Here is a 16,053-nt window from a genome sequence, read left to right as displayed (position 1 = left end):
TGCTTTCCACAGGGCCACCATGTTCATTATCTTGAATTTCTGTGCAGGGGTGTACATTTCTAACATATAGTGCATCTCCCCCCCCCCCCGCCCACTTATGGCCTCTGTTTTTTTCTGAACAAGTTATATCCTTCAGTTGCTGTACTCCACTCATGGAAGTCATCCCACCAAGTCTCAGTTATTCCTATTAATCTGTATGTACCTCCTTGAATCAAGGGATCGACCATGACCGCCTTCCTCTTCCTTCAGGGAGTGGTTCCATCCCTTCTGTTCTGTAGGGTTCCAGCATCTTGCTTCTTGTCCAGCAAAGTCTGCTGTAGAACTGAAGGCTCAGTTCCCCTGAAAGCTCAGAGCCAGTCTCTTCTGCAAGAGCCTCAAAGCAGTTCCAGTGGTGTAGAGTGCCTTTTGAATCTCTTCCTCCTGAGGGTCACTGTCATCCATGCAAATTGCTCCTTCTTTCATTCAACCTGCTCCTCTTTCTGAGTGGCCTCCCGCAGTTGTCCTTCCAGTGCCTCCTGTCTTCTGTCCAAGAACACTTCATCCTCTCTTATACCTTGGAGTCTGGCCACTCGCTGATCCAGACCTCTTACCATTTCTTCTAGTCATGCAACCAGCTTGCACTTTCTGCAAATGCACACCATGTTATCTTCAGGCAGGAAAACAAACATGCTATATGCATGGCAGGTCACCTTTGCTGGATTGCATCCATCCATTTTCTCTTCCTTATGGGAACTCCCTCTTCACTACCAGTACAGTGGCCCTTCCCTCTTCTTCCCTCTTAACAGCTGAGTTGGTAGGCCCTTCTAAGCACACATTGTCCACTTAACTTGCCGGGAAATTGTGTTACGTTCCTTCTCCTTGGACTCCTCTGTAGACCTCTGCTGCCAGACTCTTGTTAGCTCTCCCTGTTTGCTCACTCATGAAAGGGTGTCTTCAGCCTTAGGTAATTATAGACTGTAGACTTGATGGTCCTACATCTGCCCTCTTTCCCTCGTTAAATGGGAATGTGTATTGTTTCGCTTATGTCAAAATGTGCTAAGTTAGCCCGACTGCGTTGGGAGGCCTTCCTGCTCGTTTTGCTGAGTGGTGCCTGCAAATCTTACTCTGATATTTTGAGGGTAGACAATTAACATATATCATTTTAGTTTCTTAATTAAAAACAATAATAATGCACATGTAATAATTTTACATACATAACAATTCACTCATCACCAAAAACAATAAAACAGAACTCAGCCCTCCCAAAGTTCTGTCGTTTAGCTTGAGTCCACAACAAAAATATGAATAAAACTTCTCTCTGAAGCTCGATTTTTCTGCTGTCCGAAGAAATAAAACAGTCTCTACTCAGTTCCCTCCAGCTCCACAGCAATCTTCTCAAAATGGACCAAGATCCAGCAACACAGGAACAACTTGTTAAACAGCCCTGTATGTAATATAAAAGAACATAAACAAACAAGGAACTCATAGTGATTTTTTTAAAAAAATCATGACTCTAAATTTTTTTCTAAAGGAAACCTCCCTACTAACTTGTCTCAAGGGTTCAGGGACTTACAGAGAGGAGAAAGCAAGCTTCTTCCACACTGCATTTTGGTAACTGCCTAAAATGGTGGCCACTCCCTATCTCACTCCTTTACTGAGCATGTGCAGGAATATTCCTGCTCAGAATTCTTAAAGAAAAATATACCGGCGGGTTCCACCATGAACTCAGTAGGTAGCCTTAGGCATGGCATGCTACTCTTCCCCCGCTTCCCGTATATGTAATTAGAAGCATAATTATACTGGTCTAGAGTCATCGTTGTTGTAAAGGCTCCTGAATTAATGCACGAGAAGCACTTTTGAGCACTCAGAAAATCACGTTCTTCAAAGGGTTTTAAATATTTCTAGGGGGGCTTCCTACAAAAGTGCTCCTCTTCAGATTGCCATCCAGTCATGCACATGATTTTCCAGATATCTGACTCCCCCCACACCCCATTTTCTGTTTCCCCTTCCGATTGTTAGTCAGCATTCCATGGCTACTGACCATGGTCAGAACACACTGTGTTATTTTGGCGTCCCCTCTCTTAGTACAGGGGGTGGGGGGGATTTGTATATTTGCAGACCTAGGGGTTCCCCAGAGCCTGCTTGGTACCACCTTCTTCTGCATGGATGGTGTCATTTTGGCTACATAAAAATTGGAGCATTACTTTGCCCTTGGTATATAGAATTATATATATATGAATTGGTCTTTGGGTTTGAAATCTGCATTCCATTGGGGAATGTTTCATTGGCTCTGAAAGCAAAACTCTCCTTCTTATTCTGTCGTGTGCGAAAGAGAGCGAGTGAGAACATTTTTTGGAATATTTCACTAGAAGCATCTGTGCAGAACTTCTGAAAATGTGGTGTTCATTTAAAGCCTCCCCCCCTTTCCCCCTCACTCTGCTGGTTTCTCTCATTGTTTACATGGCCAATTTTAGAATCCCGTCTGGTCCAAACCGATGTATTCAATAATGCCCCTGAGCCCATCAGCCAGAATTCTTTTGGTTCTTGTGTGTGATTTTGTGCTCGTATTGCAGTGTCACTCTTTGGGCGGCGGGGGGTGGGGGGACTCAGGGTAGCCCAAACAGAGGGGGAGAGGGGTGTGTATTGCATGGTGAGGGAGAGGAGAGAAAAAATTTCGCTGGGTATGGTCTTTTACCTGCAGGGGCTGGATCTGAAAGCTGAGAACACAGAAAGTGTGGGAGGGCTGCCATGAACAGCTTCATCTCTGATGCCATGTGTGTTTGTTAAGAAGCGGTAACTGCCGTTTTAGAATGGGACGCTGTACATCAGGGCATCCTCGCTGAATGCATTTGTTTCTGTATGTGCTTTGAGCTGCAAACAACAGCAAAACTTCAAGGAGAGGAGGGGTAGTGAGGAATTTGGTTTGCGCTTTTGACGACTCTCAGACTTTGCAGCTTCACCGGTTTGCTTCTGCTGTGTTGGGGTCTGTTTTTTTTATTATCCTCTCCCCTCATCTTTAAAAATTCTGATTCAGCTTAGTGCAATGGGGCAGAAGCAGCTGAGGCAGTTTTGGGTGGTACTCTGGCATGTGGTTATTTTGCAGAGCATCACCTATGCTGCTGGTCTTTACTATCGCTACCTCTGGAAAAATGGCTACCCATGCTTTTTGGGGCAAGCAGGATACGGCATGGGCCACCCTGGACTGAAGCCAGGTATGTACTCTGTTATTCACAACTCCAGGGGCACTGTTTGGCGGGCAATATAAGAGAAGAACCTTGTAGAAGAATCTGTTTATCAATTTGTCTTGGGCAGGCAATATAAGAGAAGATGTTTCTGCATGAATCAGGTTGTCAGTTTGTCTTGGGCAGGCAATATAAGAGAAGAACCTTGTACAAGAATCTGTTTATCAATTTCTCTTGGGCAGGCAATATAAGAGAAGACCTTTATGCATGGATCAGTTTGTCAGTTTGTCTTGGGCAGGCAATATAAGAGAAGAACTTTGTGCATGAATCAGTTTGTCAGGCGTCATTATCCTGACCAGTTTTCAATATGACAAAGTTGTAATTTGTCACCCCTGTCTGGGAGATGTGCAAATAAATCTTCAATATTGCACTGTATTTTACTACTCAGTTTGGCATATTGCTAGAAAGCCATTGTGATGTAGTGGTTAGTGTCATTAGCGTACGGAAGTAGGGGGCAGGGGGGGGGGCACCTGGATGAGCCATAATCACCAGATTCCCAGCTTTCATTTAAAAAAAAAAAAAAGACCAGATCTCTAACCCTCGTAGAACCTGAGACAGGAGGCAAAATCTGCAGCCACTTTTCGGCTCGTTGGTTTTATTAGCAAAAATAGTCTGCTCCTCTTTTGGTGTTTTTTGCGAGTGAGTGATGTCATAGCAACGTTTGACACACCCGCTGTCTGGAGAAAGAACTTCCTGGTTCATCTTAAAGCTTTTTCATTGGATTGCGGGAATTCCCTGGAGGAAAGTGATTGGTGTCTCAAAACTAAAAAAAAAATAAAAAGGCAGATCAGAAATCCAGGGTTTTAGTGTAGGTGAGATTAAACAGTAGTGTGTCTAGGCAAAAAGAAAAGGTAGGAGCAAAGACAGAAGTTCATTATCTTTCTAATTCAAGTCCCATTAATTATTTTTCTGAGTTTGCAAATGTTAAAAAATTACCCTGATGATGCATACAGATAAAGTTCATCATGATTATATTACTGGAGTCAGGGCTGTGGATGAGCATTTGTGGGTTACGCCAGTCCTGCAAAGTATCGCAGTGTTGTTATTCCCATTATTCCCATTTTATTGGGGGGGGGGGGTTACTGGCAAGGTCAAAGGTTCATGATTAAATCCAGGCAAGAGCACATTCCAGGCAATTCAAGACATCTTTGCAGTGTAGTCTGGTGTTTCGACCGTGGATTCCGCAACGGACCAGTTTTCCCCCTGTCAGGCAGTTTCTGCAGACTTGTGGACTGGCTTTCTAACATTCCCAAATTTTGCACAAATTTCATTGCAGAAAATATGCAAAATAAAATGGCCAAAAATGCACATTTCCCCATAGGCTAAAGTGTGAAAATGCGCATTTGGGGGGAATTTGCACATTTTCACACGTGCAAACTTGCGCAACTGTGCATTTGCACAAATGTGAATTTGCACACATTTGGAAACAAAAAAAATCTGATTCCATCAGTGGGCGGAGGACAGAATGAAAGGCGCCTGACAGTATGTGAAACACAGACAGAACAGATTTTACATCCATACAACCCTAGCTGTAAATGAAAATTCATTGTCCAGGTCTACCTGTTGAGAAACAACACAGGTAGGTTTGGTATACAAATTTTGAAGGACCCAGGTCTATTTATCTTGTGTCATGGCCTGTTTTCTTGTACCCACTCTGACACAGAACACTAGAATCAGTGAAACCCTTTATTGTAGCAATAGCTTAATAGTTACAACACCTCATAAAACATACAACTAAGGCAAAAGCTATAGGCACATCTCTTGGTTCAAGAAGCAGTTCAAAGGCTCATAACTACAACTGCGTCAGAGATCAGTCCAACAATAGTTTTCAAGTTGGGAACTTTAGAGGCCAGAGTACAATCAAAGTCAAAGGGTCATGATTAAATTCAGACAATAAAACATTCCAGGCAATTCAAGACATGGTCCAAGGCTAGAGATCAGGTCCAACAACAGATTCTATGTTGGAATCTCCACCTTACACATGTCAAGGCAAACAGTAGTTTAACAGTCACACATAGTCCAGGCCAGAAAACGTTTTGGGCAACCAAAGACAACTGTACAGGGTTCATGGCAAACAAGAATCCTGGGCTTATGAAAAGACCAGCATTAGATTCCATGGTAGGTTCTCAACAATAAGAGGTTCAAATAGACAAGGGTGCAAATTTAATGGAAAGTCCAGGTGAGAAAGTGTTTTGAGCAGCTCAGATGGTGGAAAGACCAGGCAGAAAAGTTTTGGGAATTAAATGGATGTTCCCAGCAAAAGCTCCGTTATCTTGGCAAGCTGCTAAGGCCCTCCTTCTGGTGATCTAACTGACAGGGAAATTTACCTGTCAGTGGGCACTAAATTAGAGAGGGCATCTCAACTTGTGTGACACCTCTCAAAGCCCCCTCCCTCTGCAGAGTCCTTTCCCTGCTTGCTTCCCACAGAAGATTTCCCAGGCTGGAAGTCAGAGGTTTGACTCAAAGCCTTTGTGGCTGAAAGGCATTCTTTCTCTCCTTCAGCCAGTAATCAGATGGGGAGCCAGGCAAAGCCAGGCTTTCACTGTTCTGATTTTCCACAGCCTGAGCAGCCCAGACCTCCCTCAGCCTGCCATCTGAGGAGAAATCAGGCTGTAGTAAACTTTCAGGCCCCAGGCTTCCCATGACTGAACTGTGTTTTAAACCATCCTAGTCCACTTCATAAATCAGATTCTGAATCTAAAACTACAGGGCCCACAGCAGCACTTGGGCTAGGCCCATCATCTTGGTAGACCTGGTGCTCAGGATTTATCATAACCCATGGCTTGTTCTAGGGGTTGTGGGGTGGTTTGGAAGCCACCTCTGCCATGCACCTTGCTGGGTTCGGACAACACGGCAACCTGCGCTGCGCTGCGGGTAATTAGGGAAATGGTGGGCACGTGAATGGCATGCATGGGACTGAGAAAAGAAGCCATGGTGGCTTCTTTTCCTCCACTGATCAGCCAAATCTGGCCCCTGTCTGTACTTTCTTGCCTCTATTCCCGTAGTCACCTCCCTTTCCTGCTTCCTATGGCTAGACAAGGTAAAAGCACACTCCAGGATAAGTCATATAAAATGTGCAGTATTTTCAGGCACTGTTATTTTTTTATTTGGCGTTGCTAATTTCTGCCACTCTTTCCTTCTCTTCTCTGGTAAAATGGAAGCTATGGACATACAATGAAAATCTCGGGGGCATTCAGGCATACCTTAAAAATGGGAGTCAATTTAATTTTTTCCTCAGGCATGAACATGGCATCTGTTGGCCTCCCCTGTGAAAAGGACAAATTTATGTGCCAAGACTTTGAGTGCTGATTCAGTCCTTCAGGCTGTCCATCTCACCCTGCCTTTAAAAAACTTTCTCATCTACATTTATTCAATTTAAAGTGCCTCCCACCCCACCCCCATCTTACAGGCAGTCTAAAATTTTATGGCGTTGAAAAACTGTTCCGGAGAGGAAGGGGTTTAGTGATGTCGAAGTATAAAGAGTGGAAAAACCATGAGAACCTAATCAATTCAACAGGAATGCAATGGTATACATATGCCCCTAACTTATGAAATACATAGTTTTTAAATAATCCAGTGATATAAGCTTACAAAGTTACAAATAGTAATGAAGGACCAGTGATTCAAAAAGACACGAGAGGTATCCAGTACACTCCCATTTCAAGCAATCTTTTTCAACAAGTCACACTGACAAATAATGAATCATAGCAGGAACAAGGTCCAACTCTTAGCTGATCATTCAAGGTTCCCTACAGAATGCAAATGCAAATCTCATCTCTAAATGTTTTCTATATTGTTGAGGAGTCTTCTAACCCCCTATATCATACAGATTTATCAGTACAGAGTATAAGCTAACTTTGCAGCAGTTAATTGCCTAATGCTCTGGGAGAAGTAGCCATCTTTCCTCCAAATTATACCAAAATTTGTGAGAATCTGCAGTCATCTGAAGGAAACAGGGATCTAAAAATTCTTGCAGTATTAATGTGGGCAATGGAAACAGATCCTTATATAAAAGAAGACAAAGTAAAAGACTCATTTAAGCTATAAGGAACACATGATTGCAAAGTGTAAATCCAATATGCCCCCCACCGAGACAGAATTCTGTGGGGATCACTGAGTTTTCAACAGCAACAAATCATAGATCATTCAGAGAATGTTTCTTGTCCCAAAAGCAAGATGTTAAAGGAGCCTCCATATTAACATTGGAGCCAGTTCTTCCAATGCAAACATAAATTACATTGGCGTAATTACAGTTCATAAAAGGATTCGAGTAAAACACCTTACCATTTTGAGGATGCTTAAAATGTCTCACTTCTGACATCCAATGGCAATTGAAATGTTGATTTGGAATGTTCCACACTTGAAATGTTCATCAACATGATGAGCTCCAGATGGTGATATATCCATGTGAACTAACTGGTCACCTATGCTAGAAGTGTGGTGGTACCCTCAGCAAGGTGATGGTTGACAGCCAGGAGTGTCTTGAATCAAGCGCCAATGTTTGAAAATAATGCATTCTATTGCAGAGGTCATCTAATTATATTCCAAAGACCAAAAACTCTTATTCTGTATAGGCCTCTCTTTGCTCTCCAGTAATTCCTTGTGATTATACTTATCTGCTTGAGGGATAGCTGTTGTAACAACCTCTTCTGGGAAACCCCTGGCTAATAACAGATATGTATGTTGATGTCACTATTGACAATAAACATCTCAATGAGTGCAATTGTGTTTAAGGGAGCAATCTTATGGCCGCTAACCAGTGGCTAGACAGCCATAGGATATCTGGTTTTCCAGGTTATCTGGTTTTTCCAAGGTCGGTTCCTGGAGAACCGACCTTCCCCCCCTTTTGCGCTGCCTTACAGGCAGCCCCGTGCTCCACGCTCGGGAGAGGAGCATGGAGTGGCCAAAATGGGGAGTTCTGGGGGGCGTTCCGGGGCAGGGAAGGCCGAAATACCGGTACAACACATCCTATGTGTCATCCAGCAGCCTCCTCCCCTGCTCCTCCTTCCCGCAGCTAGACAGCTGAAATCAGTTGTCTAGCTGCAAATGCAGGGCAGGAGAAGCACAGAGGGAACGATCCCCTCCGTGGTTCTCCTGCCCTGCATTGGATAGGCAGTCTCCTCCGAGTTTGGAGGCGGCAGCCTATCACCATAGGATTGCACCCTAAGTCGTAAAAATTGACCCACAGGTAAATTCTGTTGTAGATGTAAAGGATGTTTATTTGCATAGTGTAACAGAGAATCTATTTCTTTTTCTTTTCTTTTCCTATCAGTGGTTTTGGAATAACCTCTGACATTATTTAATCCCTGACGTTTATATATATTGTTACGTGTAGAAATGGAAGTCCGTTGTAATTGAAGTTATCCTGTGTCAGTGTGATTTGCTTTATGTGGGACAGACTAGGAGATGTTTATATCATCGGATTGTTTAAAAATTATGTATTTCATAATTTAGGGGTGTATGTATACTTTTATATTTTTAGATTCTTGTGGTTTTTCCACTCTTTGTAATTCTGTGTTGGGAATCTATTATTCTCTGGTTATGAGGTTTAGTGATGTTACCAGTCACCAGCCAATTATCGTGCACAGCTGCTGGTGACTGCAAACACACGCTCCATGTTTTTATACAAATTAATGGTGCAACCACATTGTGTATAGCTGTGGTCTGTGTACCTCCAAAAGGACATTGTAGAGCTGGAAAAGATAACCAAAGTGATCACGGGGCTGAGGCAGCTGCTCTCCGAGGAAAGGTTACAATGTGTGGGGCTTGTTAGCTTAGTAAGGGGGGCATTCCAGTCATATAAAATTATGCTGCGGTGCAGAGAAATTGGATAGGGAGACATTTTTCTCCCTCTCTCGTAATACTAGAACCCAGGGTTGTCCAATGAAGCTGAATGCTGGGAGCATCAGGACAGACAAAAGGAAGGACGTCTTCACAGAGTGCATCGTTGAACTGTGGCATTTGCTACCACAAGATTTTATTTATTTATTTATTTATTTATTGCATTTATACCCCACCCTTTTTCCTCTTGCAAGGAACCCAAGGCGGCTTACATTATCGTCCTCTTCCCCATTTTAATCTCACAACAACAACCCTGTGAGGTGGGTTGGGCTGAGAGTGTGTGACTGGCCCAAAGTCACCCAGTGAGCTTCCATGGCTGAGTGGGGACTAGAACCCGGATCTCCCAGCTCCTAGTACAACACTCTTGCCACTACACCACACTGGCTCTCCAGATATACAGGTGGCTGCCAATATAGACGGCTTTAAAAGGAAATTAGACGTATTCATGGAAGATAAGGCTACCAGTGGCTACAGTGGATTGAAGGATTGCAGAAGACATCCAGATCAGAAGATACCTATTCCCTTTCTTCCCCCATCCCCAACAACCTCCCCACTAACACTGCTGTTAATGTAGCAGGCTTTTTGAATTGCTGTTTGGGAGATTGAAGCATGCTGTTCTGTGCTAAATGGTTACCCAACAAAACAGCAATACACGTCCTCTTCAGAAGTTTCCCCCACCCATTTAGTGAGTCCATGGAGGGGGGGAGCTGGTCCTGCAAACTAGCTCCACCCCAACATGAATGTTGCCACTAGCTTCATTTGGATACCTGCATTGAGCAAAGAAAGGGCTTCTTCACACAGCGCATGGTTAAACTATGGAATTCGCTACCACAGGGTGTAGTGATGGCCACCAATTTGGATGGCTTTCAAAGAGGGTTAGATAAATTCCTGGAGGAGAAGGCTATCAATGGCTACTAGACCTGATGGCTATGTGCCACCTCCAGGACCAGAGGCAGTGAGCCTATGTACACCAGTTGCTGCGGATCATGGGCAGGAGGGTGCTGTTGCGCTCATGCCCTGCTTGTGGGTTCCTGGGCAACAGCTGGTCAGCCACTGTGTGAACAGAATGCTGGACTAGATGGACCCTTGGCCTGATCGAGCAGGGCTCTTCTTATGTTCTTACATATCTGTAATGAATGGTCCAGAGAGATGGAAATCTTTTTTTAGTCTCTCTCTCTCTCTCTCTCTCTCTCTGTCTGTCTGTCTGTCTGTCTGTCTCTCTCTCTCTGTATTCTCAATATATTCCTTGTCTTCTGTTTTAAAATGTGACTGTTTAGTGGCAGGCTCTAAGCAGCTGGAACTGAGAAAGCCAGACTAAATTGTGCATGGCTCATACTGTTTTCTGTACTAAAAGAGCAGTGGCAGCTTTTATGGAGGGCACAACGCCAAGTGTGCCTGCCAACCAGTAAGCTGTCAACGTTTACCACTGTTCCCACCCAGGAAGGGTAGGGGGAATAAAAGATAACTCTCTCTCTCACTCTCTCTCTCTCTCTCTCTATATATATATATATATATGTGTGTGTGTGTGTGTGTGCGCGCCATAAATGGGTTTCATTCATGAAAAAACAAACAAAAAGATTGTTTAGAATATAAAAGCAGTATTGGCGGGAGGGGAGTTCTGCCATCGTCCACTCAACAGTGAAAAATCCCAAATATAAACCATGAATAAGCAGTGAACAAACCCAAATATAAGCACCTTTGCTATGAGGTCAGGCAAAGGAGTTTGGGCCTCTTTATTTTATTTATGTATTTATTTAACACGTTTTATACTGCTTCCTATTGAAAAACAAACACAAACGAAGTGGTTCCCAACATTAAAACAGACATTGAAGCCATATCTAGAAACACAAGTATTAGAAGCAACAAAACCTATCAAAGTATATGAAAACATAGGACTGCAGAATCCATTCTAGTGGTCAGAGAAAGCCTGCACAAAGAGGTGTGGTTTTAATAATGGTTAGAAGCAGGCTCCTGTTGGTGCCCCTTCAATAACAGGGAGATAGGCATTCCAGAAGGTAGGTGCCAACACAGAGAAGGCACTTTCCCACCTAGTGACACTCCATAGATCACCGCACAATCACCAAAGGCCCCTCTGAAGATATTATCTTATCATACATATATAACATTTAAAGTTGGGAGTTAGTTGGTCATCCCTTTTTGACTGCCTTCCTGTTGACTGATTCTTATGAAGCACACTTCACTGGAAAACTCCTGACATGCAGATTCCATGAATGACAACGTTTTTCAGTATAATTTAAAGTTGGGAGTGTATTTACGTCCATAAAGCTTTTTAAAAAAAGAATTAGGTTATCTTCGATAACAATGTACTATAAAGTTTTATTTTTTAATATAAAAATATCAAGTATAATTAAACAAACATAATTAATTGCAAATGGGAGCAAAATGAAATATGAACACACAAAAAGTCTCTGTATACCTTTATAAACAGAAGTGCAGGCCAGAGTACAATGATATGCCAGTAACATAGGCCTGTAAACAAGTCATGAAGGGATTAAGAGAGACCTACAGTTAAAAGTCACCCAGTCAAAGTTTAGTTATTGCTCAGAAAGGAAGACTCTAGCTGTTAAATTTAACAAAATAGCATTTAAACATATCTGTATACCTTTATTAACACAGGTTCAGCCAAAGTACAATGATATGCCAGTAACATATGGCCTGTAAACAATTTATGAAGAGATTAAGAGACACCTACGGTTAAAAGTAACCCAGTCAAAGCTTAGTTATTGCTCAGAAAGGAAGACTCTAGCTGTTAAATTTAACAAAATAGCATTTAAACATATCTGTATACCTTTATTAACACAGGTTCAGCAAAAGTACAATGATATGCCAGTAACATACGGCCTGTAAACAATTTATGAAGAGATTAAGAGACACCTACGGTTAAAAGTAACCCAGTCAAAGCTTAGTTATTGCTCAGAAAGGAAGACTCTAGCTGTTAAATTTAACAAAATAGCATTTCAACATGTCCGTATACCTTTGTAAACACAGGTTCAGGCCAAAGTACAATGATATGCCAGTAACATAAGGCCTGTAAACAATTCATGAAGAGATCTGCGTTGCCATGAGTTGTGTGTGCTTGCTGGCAAACCTGAAGATTCAAGTTGACAATGGAACACAAGGACCTTACAGTGGCTGCCCTGGAGTTATCACCAAGAACATTGTATTTAAGGAAGTTTTGTAAAGACTGTTTCAATAAACGCAGTTAGTTAAGTTAAACCTTTTGTTAGATTTGATTTTTCTCCATGAACTGTGCTCATGGGTTGCCAACTGGTCATAAAGACTTAACAGCTTGTACAAGGGATGATGTTCTTTCAAGTAAGCTGGGGCCAGTTTCAGGGCCTTATATGTTAGTAGAAAACCTTGAATGTAGCTAATAGGTAGCCAGTGCAGTTCTTTCAGCACAGGTATAATATAAACAGGAACTCCACTCAGTACTCTGCCAGGAACTCCACTCAGTACTCTGGCTGGTGCATTCTGCATCAGCTGTAGCTTCCAAGACAGTCTCAAGAGTAGCTCCACATAGAGCACATTACATAAACTCATAAAGTTAGTAATGCATAAATAACAGTGGACAACTTCTCCAGGAAAGGACATAGCTGTCATACCAACACAAGCTGATAATACGTACTCCACCACTGAGGTTACCTGGGCCTGGTGACAAAGATGGACCTAGTACCACCTCCAGACTATGCACCCATTCCTTTAGAGGGAGTGCAATGGTGTCTAGAATTGGTAAATTCCCCAGATCTTGGACCTGGGAACCACTCACCTGCAGAGTCCAGTGGCACAATTCCCACCGGACCTCAGGAAAAAGTGAGGGCCTCCAGACACTGTGCAGCAGGAGCGTGGCTTTAAGGAACTTCCTAGTCGGCGGCAGTGAGCAAGAGATCACTCGGGACTTCTCCACACCAGGCTTTTTATCCTGTAACTTACCAGAGCTTCTGCTTCCAGATTCTTTGCGGGATTAAGATTGGCTCTTGACATGGGCTGACATGGGCTTTTTCCCTGGGTCTTCCTTTGTCTGCAAGTTCTAAATGTTTCATTATACAGCCATTAGGTGGTGCTGTGGTATTTATTTATTTATTATTAAATTTATTAATCGCCCATCTGGCTGGTCACCCAGCCACTCTGGGCGATGTACAACATACAATAAAAACAGTTTAAAACAATAAAATTCTACAATAAAAACATTTTCTAAAATACCCTAACCCACCCCAAATGCCTGCCTGAACAACAGCGTTTTTATTGCACGATGGAAGCTCATTAAAGAGGGGGCATGACGGAGGTCCCTAGGGAGGGAGTTCCACAGAGTGGGGGCCACCACAGAAATGGCCCTCTCCCTCGTCCCCACCAGTCTAGCTGTCCTGGCTGATGGGACAGAGAGAAGGCCATCCGAGGCTGATCTTGTTAAGCCGCCTGTCTGGTGCTGCTGGAGGCTCTCCTTAAGATAGGCTGGGGCGGAACCATATAGGGTTTTAAAGGTCAAAACCAACACCTTGAATTTGGCCCGGAAAACAACTGGTAACCAGTGCAACTCCTTCAGCACTGGAGTGATGTGATCTCGCCGGCGGCTGCCTTTAATCAGGCGAGCCGCCGCGTTCTGTACCAGCTGCAGCTTCTGAACTGTCTTCAAGGGTAACCCCACGTAGAGCGCATTACAGTAGTCTAAACGAGAGGAGACCAGGGCATGTACTACCGATGGGAGCAGATGGTCGGGAAGGAAGGGGCGCAGCCGCCGTATCAGATGGAGTTGATACAGTGCTGTCCGGCTCACAGCTGACACCTGAGCCTCCATGGACAGCTGGGAGTCCAAAATGACCCCCAAGCTGCAGACCTGGTCTTTCAAGGGTAGCCGTACCCCATTCAACACCAGGTCAACATCCCCCAGCCTCCTCTTGTCTCCCACCAAAAGTACCTCGGTCTTGTCAGGGTTCAGCTTCAGCTTATTCCTCCCCATCCAGCCACTCACTGTCTCCAGACATTTGGACAGGGATTCTACGGCCAACCTTGGTGAAGATTTAAACGAGAGGTAGAGCTGCGTGTCATCCGCATATTGATGACACTGCACCCCAAACCTCCTGATGATAGCCCCCAACGGCTTCACATAGATGTTAAATAGCATCGGGGAGAGGATGGAACCCTGTGGCACCCCACAAGTAAGTGGCCACGGGTCCGAAACCTCCTCTCCCAGTGCTACCCTCTGGTACCTGCCGGAGAGGAAGGACCGGAACCACCTCAATATGGTGTCCCCAATGCCCAACCCCTCCTGGCGGTCCAGGAGGATACTGTGGTCAACAGTATCGAAAGCCGCTGAGAGGTCGAGGAGAACAAGGAAGGAGCATTCACCCCTATCCAGAGCCCTCCTCATATCATCTACCAAGGCGACCAAGGCCGTTTCTGTCCCATGCCCAGGCCTGAAGCCCGACTGAAATGGGTCTAGATAATCAGTTTCTTCCAAGTGTGCCTTCAACTGCACCGCCACCACCCGCTCAATCACCTTGCCCAAAAATGGCAGATTTGAGACTGGACAAAAGTTGTTCAAAACTTGAGGATCCAAGGAGGGCTTCTTTAAGAGTGGTCTTATCACTGCCTCCTTGAGGGCTGATGGCATCACTCCCTCCTCAAGGGAGGTGTTCACCACCGCCTTGATCCCCTCACCCAGTCTCTCTCTGCAGCTCATAATGAGCCAAGATGGGCAAGGTTCAAGTAAGCAGGTGGTCGGCTGTACCGATGAAAGCACCTTGTCCACTTCATCAGGAGGAAGAAGCTGGAACCGATCCCACAAAACCTGTTTGCCACAGGCCGCCTCTTGCTCACTAACTGTATCCACAGCGTGCAGAGTAACATACCTAATCTGATCAATTTTATCTGCAAAGTGCCTTGCCAAGGCCTCACAGGAGGCCTTAGAATGCTCCAGTGGTTCCGGAGCCACAGGACTGACCAGGCTCCGGACCACTTGGAACAGCCTCCTGGGACAGCACTCTGCAGACGCGATGGAGGCAGCATAATATTCCTTTTTTGCTGCCTTCACCGCCACGTGATAGGCTGAAGATACAGCTCTAGCCCGTGTCTGATCGTGTTTGGAGCGAGACTTCCGCCACCAGCGCTCTAGCTGTCTCACCTCCTGTTTCAGAGCTCGTAACCGCGGATTGAACCATGGTGCAGTCCGAGCCCTGTTCAGGGGGAGAGGGCGTTTCGGAGCCACCTGATCTAATGCCCCAGTGATTGCGGCATTCCAGCCACCCACCAGGGTCTCGACCAAGTGGCCGTTGGCATGCCCCAGAGAATCCCCAAGCGCGTTCAGGAATCCATTTGGATCCATAAGACGCCTGGGGCGGACCATTTTAATGGGTCCTCCACCCCTGCGGAGGGGTTGTGGAACCAAGAAGTCCAACGTCACCAGATAGTGATCTGACTATGACAAGGGGGTGGTGGATATACCCCCGACTTCCAGATCACTCCCCACTTCTCCAGAAACAAACACAAGGTCTAGTGCATGACCAGCTACATGGGTGGGCCCAGTTAGAATATGGTGCAGCTCCCAGGAGGCCATGGTCTCCATGAAGTCCCGAGGTGCTCCTGTGAGGATGGCCTCCGAATGTACGTTGAAGTCCCCCAACACCAGTAAGTTAGGGGACTGCACATGCACATCAGAGACCACCTCAAGCACCTCGGCCAGGGAGTCAGTCATGCAGCGGGGTGGATGGTACACGAGCAGAATCCCCAGACTGCCCTTCGGGCCCAACCTCCAGTACATGCACTCAGCAACCTTGGTCTCCCGGAGAGGGGGTCTGGTGAAGACCAAGGACTCTTGGTAGATAACAGCCACTCCCCCTCCCCGATCCCCAGCCCTCGGCTGCTGTGCATACGAAAATCCAGCTGGACACATGGCTGCAAGGGTTGGAGTAGCAGCCTCGGCCAGCCAGGTCTCCGTAATACATGCCAGGTCTGCACCCTCATCCAGGATCAT

The 16,053-nt window shown here is 44.9% G+C and overlaps 1 protein-coding gene across 1 annotated transcript in view; it reads left to right on the top strand.

The window, feature by feature from the left end:
- Nucleotides 1-3,022: 3,022 nt before the first annotated feature.
- MEGF6 (multiple EGF like domains 6) overlaps nucleotides 3,023-16,053 on the top strand; it is an 80,769-nt gene continuing 67,738 nt past the window's right edge. The window contains exon 1 of the mRNA XM_084821673.1: nucleotides 3,023-3,191. Coding sequence (XP_084677799.1) covers nucleotides 3,023-3,191 — 169 coding nt within the window. The remainder of the gene's footprint in view (nucleotides 3,192-16,053) is intronic.

Source organism: Heloderma suspectum, chromosome 15 (assembly GCF_057233095.1).
Source record: "Heloderma suspectum isolate Gila_16-S chromosome 15, 16-S_ref, whole genome shotgun sequence".
NCBI lineage: Eukaryota > Metazoa > Chordata > Lepidosauria > Squamata > Helodermatidae > Heloderma > Heloderma suspectum.
Note: the sequence above shows the minus strand (reverse complement) of the source record. Positions and strands in the feature narration are given on the sequence as shown.